General features: G+C 42.1%; 2 protein-coding genes across 7 annotated transcripts in view; both read right to left on the bottom strand.

Annotated features, from left to right (window-relative positions):
• The window catches only part of LOC116433762 (protein daughterless), a 212,385-nt gene extending 195,493 nt beyond the window's left edge, over positions 1-16,892 (bottom strand). For 2 of the 3 annotated variants that reach the window (XM_076373741.1, XM_076373743.1), the window contains exon 1: positions 16,681-16,892. In XM_076373741.1, the coding sequence (XP_076229856.1) occupies positions 16,681-16,762 (82 nt within the window). In that variant the 5' untranslated portion in view covers positions 16,763-16,892. The remainder of the gene's footprint in view (positions 1-16,680) is intronic. The other variant, XM_076373747.1, reaches the window with a different exon arrangement.
• A 395-nt stretch (positions 16,893-17,287) lies between these two features.
• Positions 17,288-19,365, bottom strand: LOC116433765 (uncharacterized). 4 transcript variants are annotated; one of them, XR_013000054.1, is made up of 7 exons: positions 19,216-19,365; positions 18,738-18,772; positions 18,514-18,625; positions 18,356-18,425; positions 18,032-18,238; positions 17,746-17,817; positions 17,288-17,622 (listed from the first exon to the last, which is right to left on the bottom strand). XR_013000054.1 is itself a non-coding variant. In XM_031992226.2 (7 exons), exons 1-6 carry the CDS (start codon positions 19,252-19,254, stop codon positions 17,747-17,749), a joined length of 465 nt encoding a protein of 154 aa, XP_031848086.1. In that variant the 5' UTR covers positions 19,255-19,365; the 3' UTR covers positions 17,288-17,622; position 17,746. The 4 variants fall into 4 exon arrangements, 2 of the variants coding, with proteins under 2 accessions (XP_031848086.1, XP_031848085.1); XM_031992226.2 differs by having other exon boundaries at positions 18,101-18,238; XR_004236363.2 differs by having other exon boundaries at positions 17,288-17,817.
• Between the last annotated feature and the right edge of the window lie 109 nt (positions 19,366-19,474).

Raw genomic sequence — 19,474 nt, 5'->3', positions numbered from 1 at the left:
AACCCTCATCACAAAAAGCCAATCTCAATCCAATCTCATTCCCACAACCCAAATCTTAAAACCCCGAACTGCAACACTTCCCTCAGACCTCTCCAAATTCCCTCTCGAGACCTTCTCTCGCAGAGCATCGCGACGGACACCGGGTCCCAATGTCCAGGATCGAAATCCACGAATCAGATAATTCCGGGGCCCTCCTTGTCGGCAGGACACGCGGCGCAGGAGGAGAGGGCCGGCGCAAAGGAGAGAAGCAAACATCCCGGAACCGTTACTTTCTGGAACGGAAAGGTAGCGAAGAGAAGGCGCATAAAAATTCCCCGGTGAAAAGAAACACCGGTCCGCCGCGGGACCGTCGGTCACGGCAGGAGGAGAGGCCCCGGAGTGGAGAGCGCGTGTGTGCCAACAAACCAGTCAAATCGACCTAACCCCGCGTACGCTGCAGACTGAAAAATTCAGCGAGCGAGCGAGCGAGGAGAGCGCGCGCCGGTTGCCGGTGCACGAAGGAGCAGGAGAAACCGTGCCCAGACGGAACGGAGACGGGGAGAAAAAGAGAGACGGAGAGACACGTAGCCGAAGGGAGAGGACAGAAGTGGGAGATGGAGAAAAAAGAAGGGAAAAGGGACGAACAGCGGCGAAAGGGGGGCGAGAGATCGTCCGTTGCGGCGTTTGGGAGTAAACGGTACGGCGAAGGTGTATTTTGTGGAGGAGAAGGCTGACTGCCACGCGACCATGGGGCCCGATGGTGGGGACGTCGTGGTGCCAAGGGGCCCGGCGGGACCGGGAGGGCTACGGCACGGCAAAAGGGACTGGAGTCGACGCGAAGGGACGCCGAGCGGGGCGAAGAGGAGGGGCGCGGCAACAGCAGCGGCAGCTGTCGCTGTCAGTGCCCCCCTTCGTGTTACTCTAGAAGGGGCCCATTGGGGAACAGTGGCGTAGACCGCGATGGGTACAGTGGTTCTCAACGTGGAACTTTTGATTGCTGAAGATTGTTGAATGTTTTATGTGAAGAATTGGGGATTTTAGAGAGAAGTATGGATGAGTTTGCAGATTGGAGGGATGCTTCTGAGAATTTGGTGTATGATCTGGATGATTTTGGTAGTTTTTATTTTGTAGAGTTTGTTAGTTTGACAAGTGAATGGATTGTATGATGGGGAGAATGTTATATTGAATTGTTTGAGTTGTGACGATGTTGTCTGAAGGATTATCTTTATTGTGTTATAGAGGAGCTGGTTGGTAAGTAATTGTTTAGTTGAAAGAACTGCAGTAGTTTGGAAGAATTACTGGACCAGAAAGTCTAGTGCCCGTCGCGAGCGACCACCATGGCATTCAACGTTTTAAGAATCCAGGCAAAGATTGATTTTGAGTTAGGGAGGATTCTAGCTACGGTTCCCCGGAAAAACGAGGAATAAAAGGTGAACGCTTGGACCAAGAGAAGAGGACTGATTGCGGAGAACGATCCGGAATGTTCTTGAAATGGATTATCTGTCCCGGGTATCTTCCCCCCGAAGCGCCTTTTGCTCGTCTCCTTTGGACGATGTCCAACTCGGTGTTCGTTCTGAGAGGAGACCCGGGGATAGATCTCGAATTTTAGGCGTATCGACCGGTTGGCTGCTAACTTTCGTGACCTATCCTGCTCTGGAGGTTTTCCGTTTACCCAGTTTATTCGGTGGACAGGGATTTTCTCAAAGAAAATAAGTGATAATTATAGAAATAATGAGAATCTCTTAGTTCAGTAGCGTATTCTGGAATGTACAGACACGAAATCAATTATCTATCGCTTAACTTGATTTCCACACACAATTGTTAGATTCCTAGGTCAAGATCATCAAGTCCTATATTTAATTTGAAAAAAAGCAGGATCCAAGATCAGCTTATTATACATTTATAACAAGCAATATCGAATGTCTACCAAAATACAAATTCCAACATGAATCCGACCCTCTCCACCTAGAAATTTAATCAACAATCCTCCAGTCTCCTCGCAAACCCGTCTCCAAAAAACCTGCTATCCAAAAGGCCATCGAGGAGAACAGCCAAGCCAATAATTAACAGCAATGATCAAACAAAAACGCCGAATTAAGTGTATTTCTTCAATTAAGTGGTTAAGCCGAGCCGAAACAGAAATGCCCAGAAGAAATCGTTTAATGCGGCCGAAACGCGAGATCCAGATCGTGTTGCAATCGAGGCCCAAGAAATTTATCCGGACCGAGGCGAGTAAAAGCGAACGGGTCCAGCGATGATTCTGGGGACCGGTGAAAACGGGTGAGAGAGCGGCGCGTAAAATCGCTTCGGATCGGAATAAAAGGAAAAAGAGGAAGGAGAAGAAGAAGAAGAAGGAGATGATGAAGAAAAAGAAAAGGAAAAGGAAAAGAAAAAGAAAAAGAAAAAGAAAAAGAAAAAGAAAAGGAAGATTTGCAAAGGTGCGTGTATAGGTACACGCGCGCGAGGAAGCGAGCCAAGCGCTCGCGAGAGAGCTCGTGCCGTCGGTGGCACGTGGCGTACACGTGCTCCGGTTTCCCGCCTTCCGTCTCCGCCGCCTCAGCAGCTCGCGCTTTTGCACGGAGCAAGTTAACGCGCGTTTTCATTCACAGGTTCACGCGAACCAGCCCGCTGAAACAGGAGGACCCACCGGCAGGACCAAGAACACCAGAGGCAGGAGGAGGCGAATATCTTTCGGATCGCCTCGGGGAATACGCGTTCAACAGGTGAGAGCACGCCGCCATTTTCGCCTCCGACGTTCCAACCGCGCGCGTTCTCACGCAGCTCGAGCCGCCTTCGTTCGCGGCCGCGACTCTTTCCACGGGACTTCGAGCGATTTCAAAAGGGCTGAAGACTGTCGATGAGAAACAGTTTTTGGGAATTTTGGAATCTACGTTTTTCTGGGGATTAAATGGATTGTTGAAGGTACAAGCTTGTTCATGCACGTTTTAGTGGGATAATTTAGTGAATGAAGAATTGGGAAATGGTTACTTCGAACTTTTAAGAGTTTCGAAGAATGAAATCTTGTTGAACTTTCTAGGAATCGAAGTTTAAAGTATTGAAAATGCTAGAAGATATTCAGATCAGTTATCGGAGAATTGGTGATTTATAAAATATTCATTATGTTTCAATTGACTCGATTAACCCGTCATCAGCCACGAAGATTCATAATACTTAATACTGTAAAAATGATTACATTTACTGAATTACATTCAGCGCTTGATTTCATAATCCATCTGATGCGAAATGTACTTCATAAAAATCAACAGTATTACTAAAAATAAAGAAGTACCAAAACGACTAAGAAAAGTTCTGAACAAGCGGACAAAGCAATCTTCATGAAGATTAGTATCATTTCCAAGTAAAGACTCGCCCGACGCGGTGACGTCCAAAACGCAGAAGGTTGAGCAGGATAGGACCAAGAAGAAAAGGATCCGAAGGATCTATGTCAGAACGAAATTACAGGGCGAAGAGGTTCGACGATCGGGTCTGACCCGGGTTGCCTCGTAGGCCAATTAGAATCAAGATTCCTCCAGGATTCCTTTTGCTCCCTTTGCGGGCCATTGAACGTCGGTAGGTGACGCTGGCCGAGGACAGTGGCACCTGCCAAAAAATCAGAGCCCCCTTTTCGGCCCTGGCGCCAGGAGAGCCGAATGCGCGTTTGTTGTTCGGGAGACCCGGTGTTATGTCGCGTGTACGCGGCGTGTGTCTCTACGCGACCTTATACACTTACACGCGCACACATGGAAGGATCCAGTACACCGTGGGCCTGGACAGTTGACAAATCTGGCCAGATGCCTATTACTATGGTGCGATTTATGAAAACCACTGATCCAGGATAGAGGATATTAAAACCACCGACTGTTCCACAAAAAATTCGCCTTTAATTTAATTATAGAAATCTATACTCGTTTCTTTAAATCATGAACTGTAATCATTTTCGTAACCTCCTTTCATAAACTATAACCTCCCAATCAAAAATTGAAGAAATAATCAAATTTGAGTGACAACTATTTAGATAGATTTAAAGCTTAGCTTCCTTTGTGACATATCGAACAAACCGAACTTTCTTGGATCTATTAGATATGAGAAGGTTAATATAGCGACCGTTATGAAAAATCTAAAGTTTGAGAAACCTTCGAAACAGCAATCGCTATAAAAGGTTTTAATTTTAACCCTCTGCAGGAGATTTTAATACATTTAAAAAGTAACGAATTAATGTTTCAGTTTCTTTTTCGTTAGGAAATTTCGTTTGATCGCATAATTTGATTTGCGACAATTTGGCGATCAGCTTAAAACTATTAAAATGCAGAACAAATTCGAGAAAACCCGGAACTGTGATAACCTTATCTATTACGAACATGGAACGGGCCGGGCGCAACATCAAACCCAATCGCGTGCACTTTGCGCGTGAATCGTGGAGGCAAACACGCGTGCCCAAGCTTTTCACCGACGATATATGCTACCACGGGGGCCCGCTGTTACAGGTGGCGATCACTCTTCCTGTGGCCGGTTCTTATCGGGCCCGCTGATCGACCTTTTCGTCTCTGTGAACCGAGCGGCGACTCGGTTCCAGACGGGTTTGGTTTCTTTACCGCTCGTTTTGGAAAGGGAGATTTATTTTCGGAGACGACGAGAAATTGCACTCCCCAGTGGCGAGGGGATTTTAATCGTTACCCGTGGCACGTCTTGTGACACTTTCTGGAGTTCTGATGATAGGCCTGGTATATTGGTGGTTGTAGTGTGATCAGTTTTGTATGTTTGCAGTAGGTTACACGCGAGCAACGGTAACGGAAGAATCGTAACGATATTTTATACCGTTTCGGTGCCACTTCCATACGAAGGATGGTGAAATTAAGTCAATGGTGGCTTTCGAAGAGATCAATTTGTCTATTGTGAATTATGTTGAAAAATAGGTTTCATGGATGTTTAGCATGTAACGGAATAAAACAAGTGATGAGAGTGTAACATGAATTGCAGCAGACATAATAGTTCGAAATAATGAATCTCAGAAAATGATGAACGTCATAAATGTATACAGTCTGCGGTCTGTTGATAGCGAGTAATCAGGCGTAATTAAAATTTGTTTGCTCTTGTCGCAAGTAGATTACAAATTTTATGCGTTTACTGCATATTCGATAAACTGAGACTCGGTACACTGAAAAACTTGATAGAGTTCAATGAGATTGATATTTCATTGCTTCTAATCAAATGCTCGATAAAAAAATCAAACTTTCAAATCTGACTTCTATAAGTTAATCCATGAATTGATATCCAAAAAATCTGTACTTGCATAAACATTTACAGATTTGAAATAAATACAACAAACCTGAGGAAAAATGATTAGAAGAAGCTACAATCTAATACAGACAATGAAATCAACTCGTTATCTGTAGCGGATAACTTACAGTTTCATTACAATGACTAAAAAGTGGGTTCGGAATATTCTACAATCTACAAACAAAGCGATAAATCGTGTTAGTCATTGCCGAAGTATATTAAGAAGCTGATACAATACTTTTATCAAAGAAAAATGCATAAACAATCGAATCGTCAAGGAGACCGACGCGATAGAGGAATTTTGCGCTGCACGAGGAGAAAGGAAGTTGAGAACAGCGCTGCCTGCGCCAATGGAGCAAGGGGATACCAGGATATGGTACCTCGTAGGGTGGTGCTTTCAGTCAGACTGCTAAGAGACTCTCTAGGACGATGGATGCTCGTCTTTCCGGAGTACGGGGAGACATTCTTGAGCAAGGAATACTTGTGACCCCTGATACTATATTCTCCTCCTTGTGTAACAGATATTTTAACTAAAAATATAAAGCACACTCGAGCCCTTTAAATTCTACACGTCTAAAAGAAGGGATAGAAATACATTGCACAGAAATAACTGCAGATCAGCATTATGGGAAACGATTACAAAGGAATATATGAGCGTTTAGAACCGAACGGGAAAGTACTTCAGCATTTTCTATAATAAAAGACAATTACGTAATGGTTGTTTGGTTTCCAACTGCAATTCTGTAAATCCTTTCGTTTAATGTTACCATATAGTTAATATTTCCAATGCACAGTTTGTAATATATATTAACTTTCACGCTATTTATATTATATTTCTTTTCTCAGGAAATCATGTACACTATGTATCTTTACAATATAGTGTCTAAAAATACCTTTATTAAACTAAAACCAAATGCGATACCAATTTCGAAGACACAAGCAATAAATATTTTACAAATACCAAAAGAATCTCACCCCTCCATATGCTTAGTTAATCTACACAAAATCGTCAGACTTGCACATGCATAAATTTACTCCGCGTACACTCTTATCAAAGGAACGCAGACATAAAATTACAGTCCCATCCATAATTTACGAAACCGCCCAATAAGAGGAAGCGGTCGTCCCGCGCCCCCACCCGAAAAATTCCAAACCCGTCGAACTACACCGCGGTACACGCTATAGACACAAAGTTACCCAAGATCTTCGGGCAGAAGCCTGCTCGAAAATCGCGTCGCGTCGCGAGTGGAAGGCACTCGCGGTCGTCGCTCGCGCGCTGCGGATGCAGAATCATCGAGAATCTTTTTTATCGTTCCGAGCCCCCTTTCAGTAACCCAGTTCTCGCGCCGGCTAATGGACTTTTGCTCTTCCCCGCGGAGCATCGCGAATTTACCGGGACCAGTTCGAACTCGTCGCACAAAGCGAGAGAGAAGGAGAAAGAGAGAAAGAGAAAAGACAGAAGAGAGAAACAGGAAGACAAAGACGGAGGCGGCAGCGAAGAGAAAGAGGAAGACAAAGACATAAGCAGGAGTAAGGAGAAAGAGGAAGACAGAGAAACGCAGAAAGTCAGCAGAGACAACGCTGCCGGGGCAAGAACAGACAGAGAACCGAGAGAGTGAACTGCCACGGGAGAACAGGACGGAACCAGAACCGGAGGAGAGTTTCAGGACGATGGTGTTTCACGGTGTGGCAAATTCATATCGACCATAACGGGAGCGCGGCGAATGGCGGGGCCACGTTCGGTAACGAGGGACTTGCATTAGTCAGGAATCCGAGTCGCAGCGTGCGCTAGCCCGTTTCGCGAACTTCTACCCGACCTCTCCCCTTCCGCTACCACCCTTTTTGCTCCCGGTCACCGAATTGGATCCCGGCGCTTTCGAACGCGAGCCGACTACGGAAATTCGCGAATTTATCTTTTCTTTCTAGGCTCGACGGAACGTTGATAACCGTGGTTGGTACTGTGCATTGTTATCCCCTCGCGCTATGATCTCTTTCTCAACTCTGATCGATACGACTGCTTTGTCATTAATCGTTTATTGAGAAAAGAGAAACATTCTAGGCATATTCTAGGCCTATGTTTCCTTCTAAATATAATAACTGATTGCAGAAGAATAACATTTACTTTGAATTCGAATGGACTGAGTAGTATTTATGTTTGTTGAATCATGTTGAAAATCTTCATCACGAGTCTGGCACGTGGTTATAGAGCAAGGAGTTAAAAGAATGAGCCTTGAAAGGAATACGGATCTAATTGGTCAAATCATCTTGTTTCGTCTGATTTTTGGTAATAATTTGCTATTTGTTAATACAGTTATACGTAACTAATCGAAACCGTAAATAAAACACGTAGCGAAAGACCCCTTTTGCTACTGTGCTGTTTTGGGACTCATTTGCTGAACAATATACAGTACTAGTGAAACGTTAGTGTATAAAGTTGATAGGGTTGAAGCTTGTAGATTCGATGTTTGTCATTGTTTGATGTCGAGAGCTGTTTCAGTTTTTTGTACATTCGTACAAAATTCCCTTAGTTATTATTGTTGGAATATGTGAGTCTTCTTAGATCAATCTTAGATTGTTAATATGGAGAAGAATGTGATTATCATTATCGTATATTTCCCTTCACAGTTAATATTTATGAATCACTAAAACGATAAAATTAGTATAGTAATCAAGATCTTAATAACGAGATTGCTTAGAAAGACTTAATAAATCACAATATGTCCAGCAATATCAGCGACAGCCCCGAAACATCTTCACCCACCAACGACACCAATAATTACATCGCAAAGGGTGATTTCACCCTTCGAAAACCACAAACCCACCCCCGTCAGACAGTCCCAAAGTTTTTACGCGCAACAGTATACAACGATCATCAACGGGCAACACTTCCGAAAGCGTTCAGAGCTCTCCGCAACGCCCAACAGAAGTAAGCGCAGACCCGCAACAAGATTTACTGCCCGGCTCGCCCGCCGGGCCGAGCAAAAAATCGCGACTCCGTATCAACAAGCCTCGTCCCGGTCCGCGAGCGTCGGAAGAAGAAGAGGGAACGAGCAAGCGGGACGCGTGTTCCATAATCCACCGCAAAATCGGACGGTCGAGCTGCGGCGTCTGCTCATTAACCGTTTGAGCCAGAGCTGTTCAGATTTCACGTCGCGAAGACCCACCGGGTTTCACCGTTTTGAACAACTACAGTGTACTCGAATTTTACTGATGCTCGTTCGTTGTAGCATTTATTTTCCATGTGTATACCACAAGCGAGGCCCAGGCAAGTTAGCACTAAACCTGCCGAGCAGTTAAATTGACTTTTTCAAATTCCTCTATAGGAACTTCAAGAGAGCATCTATCGAGAGTTTAATTGATTTATAATTCAGTTTACGTATCATTAAATCAATTTCTTTATTAATTTCCCAGAGAAGCATCTGTTATGTTTTTAATAATTGCAAGATGAAGAAATCAGGAATAGGTCGTTTTGATCCGTCCGGTAGTTTTAGTGTTAGATCATAATGGATCGGATCAAAATAAGAATCCAGGACAGATTCGTCGTATCGCAAATTGCATTTCTTACTTCTAGTTTCGTATTTGCAAAGAGAAGATTTCAAAAGTCTAGTTCATTTTCATCCCTTTTTTCTCAGAGAGAAGATGATTCGTCTCGGTTTACATTACTTTCTATCGTTTCGATCCACTAAAAAGGCTTTCAAAAATCCTTAAACCCAAACAGTTAACCAATTAACCGCGTTTGGCGAGTATAGGTCATCTTTACGCTCGAAATGATACCGATACTTTCATCAATGAATTATTTATTTTTCCAAATAAACATGTTAACTCTACTGTTTCCTCAGTTTTTCATTAAAATACAGATGCATTCGTCCTGCATACAACGAGTATACACTTCACCGTTTGATGCTATTTCACGCGAAACGAGAGATCTTTCGAACTGAATTCGATTAACAATTCAGTCGCATTTTTCGCGAAGATCCCACGGAACAAGAACACCACGACTGACTCCACTGCAAACGCTCTGCGTCGACGGAAGCGCAAAAAGCGGATCTCGAGCGCAGCCACCGCGACGCAATACGGTACGCGGCCGGCCGATAATCGAAAGAATCGCGGCGAATTGAAAACTCGACCGGGAGAGGCCGATTACGAATTTTTGCTGCCGTCGAGCGAATAATAAAGGCTGCTGGATGATAAGGCGAGTGATCATCGCCGCGTGACCCCTATCGCGACACCAAAGAGTGCAACGCGTGCGTTTCCCGATCCGCGATGGGAAAAAGTGAAGACGAGCGCGGAGGGGATAAGTGAGAGAGAGAGGGGGGGAGAAAGAGAAAGAGAGACAGAGAGAAGGAGAGATACGAAACGAAGAGGAAACGATCATGATTGGGAGAACGCGCGTGGACGGTGGGAGGATGATGCTCGCCAGCGGAGAAAGGGACTCGGTGCTAGGACGCACGAGGGGTGAGGGGTCGAGGCCGAGAGGGGTGCAGAAGCAGATGCTCATCGGGGCCCCCTCCTGTAAATGTAGATTATGCTCATCCCCGGCGAGTGTGCGTGGACGTGCGTGAGACCACGCACTTTGGACTTGGCCTTTCCTAAGAAGAGAGAATCGAAAAGTCTCGTTCGCTAACCACGGGAAACCGTTTCCCTTCCATTAGGATTTAGTCGAGGACTAACTTCCGGAAGACGAATACGAGGGCGAGAGAAAATGGTAAATGTAATTTTCAGAGAGCTCGATGATTAGCACTAGAGCTATCGAAGGAGGATGAATCTTGGAATTTTCGTTTTAGTTATCGAAGTTACGGAGATGTTACTGTGAGATCGAGAAAATTGGGTATTTGTATAGATGCAAGCCTAGGAGACCCTTCAAATCTCGAGAAACGTGTAATTTTTATACAAAATTAGAAATAAATCAGTCTAACTGGTCGATAGTTTGGTTATTACATGGTTGATCGAGATAATTTGGTATTGAATTGTGGATTATGATGAATGGTGATGATATTCGCGAGATTGGAGTTATTGAGATCGAGGGTTGATTATAGTTGAAGGGGTGAAATTGGTTTCATGTTTTGAGATTTAGATTTGATAATAATATATTTATGATATGCTTATTTTAAGTTTGAATGTTCTTTTCCTTTTCTGTGGGCGGAATGACGGCAAAGTATTGATATCCAATAATTGTTAAATTATGACTATCTGAACCGGTTTGACTTTGGTGCTCCGAGCAACACAACCAAGACACTTTAGGCTCTGATATTTAAAGTTCCTCCCGCATCTATCAGATTCAATTAACTTGATAAAAGACATGAAAATCTATTAAGTTGGCCAAAGACTCTTTTCAAGGAAGCTTGAAGACAAATTTCGCTTCATCAAAACGAACTTCATTAAACTGTGTATTACCTAATTTATTCGACGTCTTCCTACCATCTTTCAATTTATTTATTCATGCATTCGTATGTCTAGCTGTGTACCAACAATAATTGTACTCCGAACCGTCATGCAAATTCAACTTTTTAACAATTAGAGAAATAGAATTACTAAACGAAATTATGCGTTTGGCGAACAAGTTTCAATTGAATTCGTGTATTTGCACAGATACAAGTAGTGCTCTAATTTTTATTTAAAAAATTGGAAATAAGTCACTCTAATTATTCGATAGTTTTAGTGTTAAATATAAGACTTCATAATTCCACTGTATCAGGCCAAGTGGCAGCTGTAAGTCTATCGAGTGCAAAGGATTAAACGGTGACCACGAGAGTCGTTTCTTCACGGAGCATCATTGGAAAAGAACTTCATCCCCCGAGTAACAAATCCATCCCCGTCCAGCCCCATCTATCAGAGCCCGACCGCCGAAGCGAATTTCCATACGCGATTCCATGGCGATTCCCGAGGTCGTGTGCGAGGCGCGTGTGCGGCCGGTCGACGGAGCCTGGACGAGAGCCCGAAAGTAAGACCGAAGGGGAGAGAGCGAAGGAGAGGGCGGCAGTAAAAGAAGGATATAGTGGGAGTGAGGGGGAATGGGGAAGAAGAAGGAAAAGAGAGGGAAGGGGAGAGAGAGAGAGAGAGAGAGAGAAAGAGAGAGCAAGAGGCAGGTGCATCACGGTGACACTCCCTCGATAATTCTCCAGAAAGAGAGAGAAAGTAACAGAGAGGGAGGAAAAGAGAGAGCAAGGGGAGGGAAGAAAAAAGAGACGAGCAAAAGGGAGGCAGAAAGAGGGAAAAGGAAGGGAGATCGTTTTATAGGATAAGACGATCGTGGGAGAAGGAAAGAAACGGAGCTAAGTCACGAGTGTTGTGTCTGGAGCTCGTTTATGGTTGTTCGCTGAAACTCTCGCTCCGGGGAACGAGAGAGTTTCAGAAATGGCGCTCTTGGGTCAGATCGGATCGGGAAGGTAATCTCTACGAATTGCTCGGCAGTCGGGGCTTACTCATCGCCACCGTTTACCCGAAAGAAATCGAAATCTCTCTTCGCCGCGATTCGATCCTTAGCGGGACCATTGTTACCCTTCACGGATTTGTATGATTCCAAAATGGAAAGCAACATGTTTGCGTCAGAATCGATGGATAAGAGTTTGTTGCAGCTCTGAGTGTCAAAATTTATAGAGAAGAATTATGAATTTCTATAATAAATACATTTTAGATATATAAAGTGGAAACTGGACTGCTGAGATCTATATTACATTCGTATGGAAATATATAATATAGCAGATATTAACCCTCTATAGGCCGAATTTTTTTTATAACCATAACAAAAATAGAATTGTAAGTACAAATCAACAATGTATTCAACAGTTCTAATAATTTCATTAAAACATACCTTATAATTTTGAAATTATAATGACGTTGCACTTTTACGCCTGAGCGTATAAAAGTTTAAGTTAATTAATTACTTTCATTATATTCTCCACTTTGCCGTGTAAAATGAAATAAACCAACAAGATGCCAATATATTGGTGACTTCAAAGTCACGCAGGTCTATAGAGGGTTAAATAAAACTTTTGATTATTTCCTCTTATTTTTTATTTAGGTACATGCATACTCTATCATAGTTTCACTGCCAAACACCCTTTATTCGACTATCCAATTCAAATAATTCGCAGTACAATACTTCACCGTCCACTATGCAATCTACCACATCAAATGAACGTAAAATGAAAGGAATTTCGTTAGAATTTGATACCTAGAACTCGCATGAATCAACTTTCACCCCCGTTCTCGCCCTGCTTCGTTGTAATTTCGATCAGTGGATAATTAATGCGAATTATTTACCCTCTACTCGCGGCGGCCGCGCTCGCGCTCGCACGTTGTTCAACGTTTTATCGTTTCCTGAAACAAACTCCGCTTCAGGTAGATTTACTCGTGAGTCACCGGCTGATAATTTTAGATCGGATCGGACGAACGTCGGGGATCCGCGGCGCGGCTTCTGTTTTCGCCGCCTTACGCGCCACCTTCCCGATCGTTTTCTTCCCCCTCAACGCGGAATCGGGAGTCCGCCGATCGAACGGAAACGGTTCGACCGTCGCGAAGGCCCGACTGGAGCCGCCGATAGAATCACTCCTGATGAGAAGAAAATATTTCTGGAGCGTCGCGGTCGCGATTCGATCGTATTTTTAGATACCCTTGCACTTGGACGAAATGATCTGCGCCCTGACCCTTTCGAAATTGTTCGACGACCTCTCAATCACCATCGTTCGATGGTCTCTTCTTTGATTTGTTTACAATGCTTGAATTTGGGAATACTTTTTTGATAGTATTTACAGGAGAACTTTACGTACCGTTTGGGAAATTAATTTTTTCATTTGGAAGAATTCCTTAATGAACATAAGTTTTTAATTTTTATATAATTAACTTGGGATTCGTGAATGCTTATTTTGCGTAAGTACGAGAAGACGTTTTCATTTCTAAAAATGAATTTTCATTTAAAATTCTGAGAGAATTCTGAGTTTGTGTGTTTGTATCTGATTGAAATAACATTTTCCTTATAAGTTGTCGAACGCTACAGTTGAAGAAATAAATTTTTTGAATAATCTATCACTACAGGGAAAAGTCAAAATTAGCAGCTCTTGTGTGTTCATAGGGAAACTAGATAATGTATCATAAAATATGAGTTCATGGATTAATTTTAGAGAACGAAGTAAACGAACACACACATGAGTCTAAAAACCAATAGGAATGAAGAAACTGAATTTATATGACGAAGATATGAATACAGAGAACCAAGATATGGGCGCCAATAGTTTTATCTTTCAACATGTTTGCTCTTCAATACCGTCGTATTACAAGTTGCTACAAAATATCAATGTTGAAATGCTTCAAAGTGCCTCTCTTAGATCCTACATTCATTGAACACCCAGTAGAGTATATACACTCTACGTACCTCGAGCATTTTTCGTTACAGACGAATGAAGCAACGATTTAACTTGACAAAATCAACAAAAAATAAAGACTGACTGAAAAACTACATTCATTCTTCTGTCAGAAATGATTTAGTAACCCCCTAAAAATCAAAGATTAACAATTCAAATTTCGTACTAAATTTTGCAACAGCTATTCCAAATTACAATAGTGTAATGTAATCTACTAACATCTTTCGGAAATATCGTGTAAAATCAAATTATTATTATTAAAGTCTGATTCAATACAATCATTAAGAAATATATTAATATATTTCCAATGGGTAAATTAACTTTGGAGTCTTGAATTTCTTTAATTCTCCACAAGTATTAGCGGTCGCAAGTTGGTCAGATACCCGATAGTGATCGCGTGACGTTTTCATTGAAAGTAGCGATCGTTGAAAATTAACCGGGCAAAACGAGCGAAGAATTAACCGGATTGTTGGCAATTGGCGACCGGCACGTCGAAACAATTGACGCATAACGAACCCGACACCGCACCGCTCGAACACCGGAATATAAATGAGTAAGACGAGAAATCGATCCCCGGAACAAGCCGACATTTATATTTACGAAATCGGCGTTGATCCGACACTCGAAAACACCGCGTAAAACCAGAACACGGAACGCGCTTGTAGGTATACACATACCTGCGTACGTGTGTGTATCTAATCTCCGATTAAACACGAGCGGCGTGCGTGCATCGTATAATAAAATTGCGGCTCGTTCAACGTGCAATTAATCTATCGAACGTTCCTCGCACGTGGAAGCACCGCTTCCGTTATTAATTCACCACGCGGTTTATCGCGCGATACAATTTAGTCGAAATGTAAGACCGGTTCTTACGATTCCCCGGTACGCGAACGTTCAGACGGAAATATCGTCTTATTGGCAACGGAACAAAATATTGTAGGCGCAGCGGTCTCAAATATAATAGAGCTTCGAATTTAATATTTCCTAACGGATAAACATTCCCTCCATAATTTTAGACTTTTTAAATGGTTATGGTTGTGCACTGTTGGCATTACGATGTTTCCCTTCGTTTCGAATATTTTTAACCGAAATATTTCATCAAACCGATCATTTTTTAAACAAGTTGGTAACATTGAGAGTAAAAAACACTTAAATATCGATTATAACGTATTTCGAGGAACCTTCAGAACATCTTCGTTTTTGAAGAATATAAGAAGTTCTAAATGCACTGAACAAGTAACCGATCAAAGAATTATAAAGCATTTCTCCACCGAGCAACGATAAAAATATGAAACAATAGCAATTTTCATTTGACAAAACTATATTAAACACTGTATTTTACGAACACCCTGTATATTACATTTTATCATCAGCAACGCAAGAGATAAATGTTTCGTGTAAATTACAGTACGAAACACGATGTTCCACTGTTCCCATGAAACGATAAACTTTCCGAAACAAATTACCCGATTCAAATTTTCGCGCGAAGAATTCGAACACCCGACGACCAATTAACGAACGACCGCGAAAATTCAAAAACCATTAGGCGTGTTCAGTTCGAAATGAGCACCGCTGCCGTTTCCCAAACAGCATCCTCTCAAACTAAACAAATAGCCGGGGTTGACCAACTACGATCTCAGAATTTTTGTCGTCACGCGAACTGAGCGTATAATGTATCTTCTTCCCGACACTGTCGGGTACACACACGCGGGTTTCGACCGAATCCCGTGGTTCCGCGGCGAGCTGCGCTGTTCCTTTATTGTTATCGTCGATAAATCAAAGCTGAACAATGTCAGTCAGATAAGATCGGTGTATTTTTTAAAACAGATAAGAAACACTTTCATTGGTGGTGAGCGCGTGTACGGGCATCGATAATGCCGCAGAACGAGACAGAGAAGGTGAGAGCGTGGGAGCGAAAGAGGGAGAAGCGGACACGTGCCTGAACTGACGTGTACAGGAGGTGTATCGCGAAAAAAAATGAGAACCACTTTTCGGTACGGTTTTACAACACGCAGCGATTACGGCGCATCGCGGATAGCCGTTTCGTTCCGTCTCTCTCTTTCTTTGTCTCTATCGAACAGCGTCTGCCTCTCTCGCTCCCCGTCGGGCAGGTGTATGGAAAAGAAGAAAAGTACAAACGGGAGGGAAAAAAAAGAGAAAGAGGCACGGTAGTCCCTTCCACCGGGATCTCCCGGGGCTGTTCGCCAGAGAAAAAGACTCGGATTTATGGTCCCCCGGCATTACGTCCGAGCGATTAACCTCTAACGATTCTCTCTTTCCTCCAGCGGCGTCGCCGGAGACACGTGGTACGAGCGGAGGCGATCGCGGAGCACGCCCAGTTCGTGGGCAAACTTTCAACTAATGTCTCCTTTAGATTTATGAAACAGAAGGAATCGCGTAACGTGTTTCACGAGGAGTAGTCTATAGTAACCTTGAACAAGCTTTTTCTCGAGCACAACCGTCAACGGCGACGCGAGGCATGTCACAACAGTGACGCTGTTGCACATGACAGCGGCGAACGAGAGTACAGCGTGCTGGTCCCTGGTGCGTGTGTGACCCGTGTATACATTTTAGGTTAGGTTATGATTACATTTTTTCCACCGTGCCGAGCAGGATACGTGAATGGGAAACTCGCGCGTACCGTGACGAAACAATGGAAAGGGATAGGGAAAACACAAGGAGGAACAGATCTCTCCCGGGGGTTAGTTCACTACGGCGGGGCAGCACTGTCCAAAGCACTGACAAGCAAACCAAAACACAGAGCGGACTGAGTCGGCCGAGGGATACGTCCGGCGCGATCCTCGAGATGATCGAGGGCTCGATCGACCGCACTACTACACCCGGATCTTTCCTTCACCCTCACGGGAGATATCTGTCCACAAAGGCAACACACAGGACCGACGCTCGCAATATTAAACCCGCGATACTTGATCATAGCCAAGTGAGCACTAGAGACACACAGAAGATTTAGCCGTGTATTTTTCACACGGTGCGCACGCACAGCACAGGGATTCCGGTGGCCGTAGCTCGGGAAAGGGACTGTATCGTGGCTGACGACACTCACCGGGCTGCTTGTTGGCGATCTTATTGAAGCAGTTCTGAAAGACCTCGTAGAGATGCATCGGCTCGTCGTCGCTGGCCGCCATGTTTTCACGAGACGAGAAAACGAGTGGACGTCCGTGGTTGAGGCGAGTGGGCACGGTTTCGCGGTGTGGCCGCGCGCGGAGCCACCCTCCTCCCAGAACGGTCACGCACACTACTGAACCACGCCGCCTCACCGACGCGTTTCTTATAGATCAGCAGTGGCGCCACCTTGCCTCGATCACTTGCGCCATCGCAGGTACGCGGTAAATCCAATCTTCATTCTTCCTTCCTTAAGAAACTTTCGAACAAAACATACATTTTTCATCATTCAAAGTTTGAACTAGCATTGGGTTTTATTTCGGCTTTTATAACGTATTTTATGAAATTAATTCAATATACAGAAATTCACGTGAATAAACGTAAATCAATATTTCTTGTACGAAACGAGATAAAATGTTTATCCTATGTTCGACGATACAAATTGCACGTATAAGTGGGATGACATAGATATCTAATTCAAATGAAGTTACTCTCATGAAAAAACTTAAGATTCTAATAATATTGTAGATTTATGTGTAGACAGTAAATTTATTGTTACAAACAATTTTATTCACAAGTTACAAACAACAATACATAATAAATCTTCATTAGTTTAACTTACGAAATATACAACTAAGATAAAATTTATGACTGTATTACAGTATAACATTTCTTTGTGTTGTTATAATACAACTCCTTATCATTGTTAATATATAAACTGATAACAATGGTTGTATGGCAGGCCATATTTCAATGTGTTATTGCTCCAGTACAATGCTGAAAGGAGGTCATGTTTTTAAGATACATAATCATCTCCTTTCGGCTTGTCTTCGTAACGAGTATTTGTATTGGTAAAAAGTTTCTGATTTATGGAAATTTTCTTCTGAAAAATAGATCTGAGTATCGTCGAGTTACATGTGATTATGTATCTTATTATTAACACAAATATAACAACATGTATTGATACCATTTTTGATATCAAACTTTAGCAATGTTAAGTCAAGACCTTAGATTGTAGCAAAGTCAGAATTTTGTGGAATTGGGTGAGATATGTCCTCATAATCCTGTCGTCCAAAACCTAAAATGAAACAATCTTTATAAACATATACTTTTTCTATCTAACCCTTATATACAACACTATAATATGATGCTCATTTCAGAGAATTTGCACATATACTGCTTATAGCTGAAACATATAGTTTGAAACAACTTAAATGGGACAATTACACATGCAAATAGCTTAAAATAAAGTAAATATTTTACAAATACTTAAAAAACTCTCATGCACCTACTTAAAGCAAAACTTTGAAGAAGCAAGGTAGGCCTACAAAACACAGATGTCTGTCCAATGTATTACTGACCCATTGCAGGACTCTGCGAAAACATTGTTGCTAAACAACCGCCTCTCGCTTGGCCTATTCTCAGAATTGATATGCTCGTGAAGACACGTGCAATCATGTTTATGATCATAATTGCTGCGCTAAACTTCTCAGATGCATCTACAAGTTTGTGCGATCAGACAGATACATCTTCTGTATAAGGAGGTTAATCAAAATAATGTAATACCATATGGTATATGTTAGTCATGAATCCAATAAAAAGTAACTCTGACTTACATGTTGTTGGAAAATAAATTGCTAATGTTATTACGTCAAAAAATATGGAAAGTACATTTATTAGCAGTGCCTAAAATGATTGATTCAATTATAAACACATATATATGTATATATATAGACAATACATTATACAACAAAATATAAAGTTACTGGCTTACAAATTGCAATGGTTCATCTGATTCGATATGGTGAATAGCCCATAATATACAAACAAAGAATAAGAAATTGTAAAACATTACTGATCTTGGACACCAATATCCCTGAATACTCCTAAAAATAATATATTTTTATCCATTTAATAAAAGGCCTATAATCTAGACTATAACTGCATTATGAAGTACTTATGGACTGACAGATACTATAATATAAAATTTATCCTTACCATGTTACTAGCACTAAATGAATTGCAAATATCACCTGAAAAAATCCGAGAGGATCGTAAAAGATGATCTCAAAGTATCATAACAGTATATGGTGGTCTGGTTTCACGAAAATCGCGGTAATGTAGCTCTATACCGCCGCGACAATATGAGAAACTCGTCAAACAAGTTCTGGAATTGTTTCATTGCCATCCATCCTTATATAATTGTATTATCACGGTGTTGAAAGAATCATATTAAATCTTGTTCGAAACGTAATTACGGGGCATTATAAAACATCTGTTCTAAGAACTGATCACTTTTAAATATTCGCGTGCGGAGGGTGCAAGGGGAAAGCGATAGGAATGTATAATAGAGGATGGCGAATAATTAACGTGCAACAAATTGCATTTTAAGTTGTGAAGAAAATAATATTTCTTCAGCGAAACATATCACGTAATAGCATAGAAAAAACGCAATAAGAAAATTTTGATAATTTACCTTTAATGGGTAGTGAGATATACTCGAGGTATCTGGCATTTTTTAAGTTAAGGAAGCTTTATTCCAGACTATGAAATTATACCGACTAGTATTCCCTCTTTTTTATGAGAAATAATCTCAGTGTACTACTGAAACACTACTGCTTCCTTGCAAATATCAAAATGTGTACAAAATGATTCACTTCGAAACGCCTCTTCAATGCAACGCGAATAATTTATATGTCAATGGTTACAAAGTATATAGTTCTTCATTTCACTTC

Source organism: Nomia melanderi, chromosome 14, assembly GCF_051020985.1.
Source record: "Nomia melanderi isolate GNS246 chromosome 14, iyNomMela1, whole genome shotgun sequence".
Classification (NCBI taxonomy): domain Eukaryota; kingdom Metazoa; phylum Arthropoda; class Insecta; order Hymenoptera; family Halictidae; genus Nomia; species Nomia melanderi.
This window is presented reverse-complemented; position numbering and strand designations above follow the sequence as displayed.

What these genes read in the sequence shown, in the direction of transcription:
- LOC116433765 (XM_031992225.2), bottom strand. Translation starts at nt 19,254, where the DNA reads ATGCCAGATACCTCGAGTATATCTCACTACCCATTAAAG. An exon ending in TATCTCACTACCCATTAAAG is followed by an intron (nt 18,773 to 19,215) that starts GTAAATTATCAA and finishes GGATTTTTTCAG; the next exon opens with GTGATATTTGCAATTCATTT. An exon ending in TTCGCAGAGTCCTGCAATGG is followed by an intron (nt 17,818 to 18,100) that starts GTCAGTAATACA and finishes GTTTCATTTTAG; the next exon opens with GTTTTGGACGACAGGATTAT.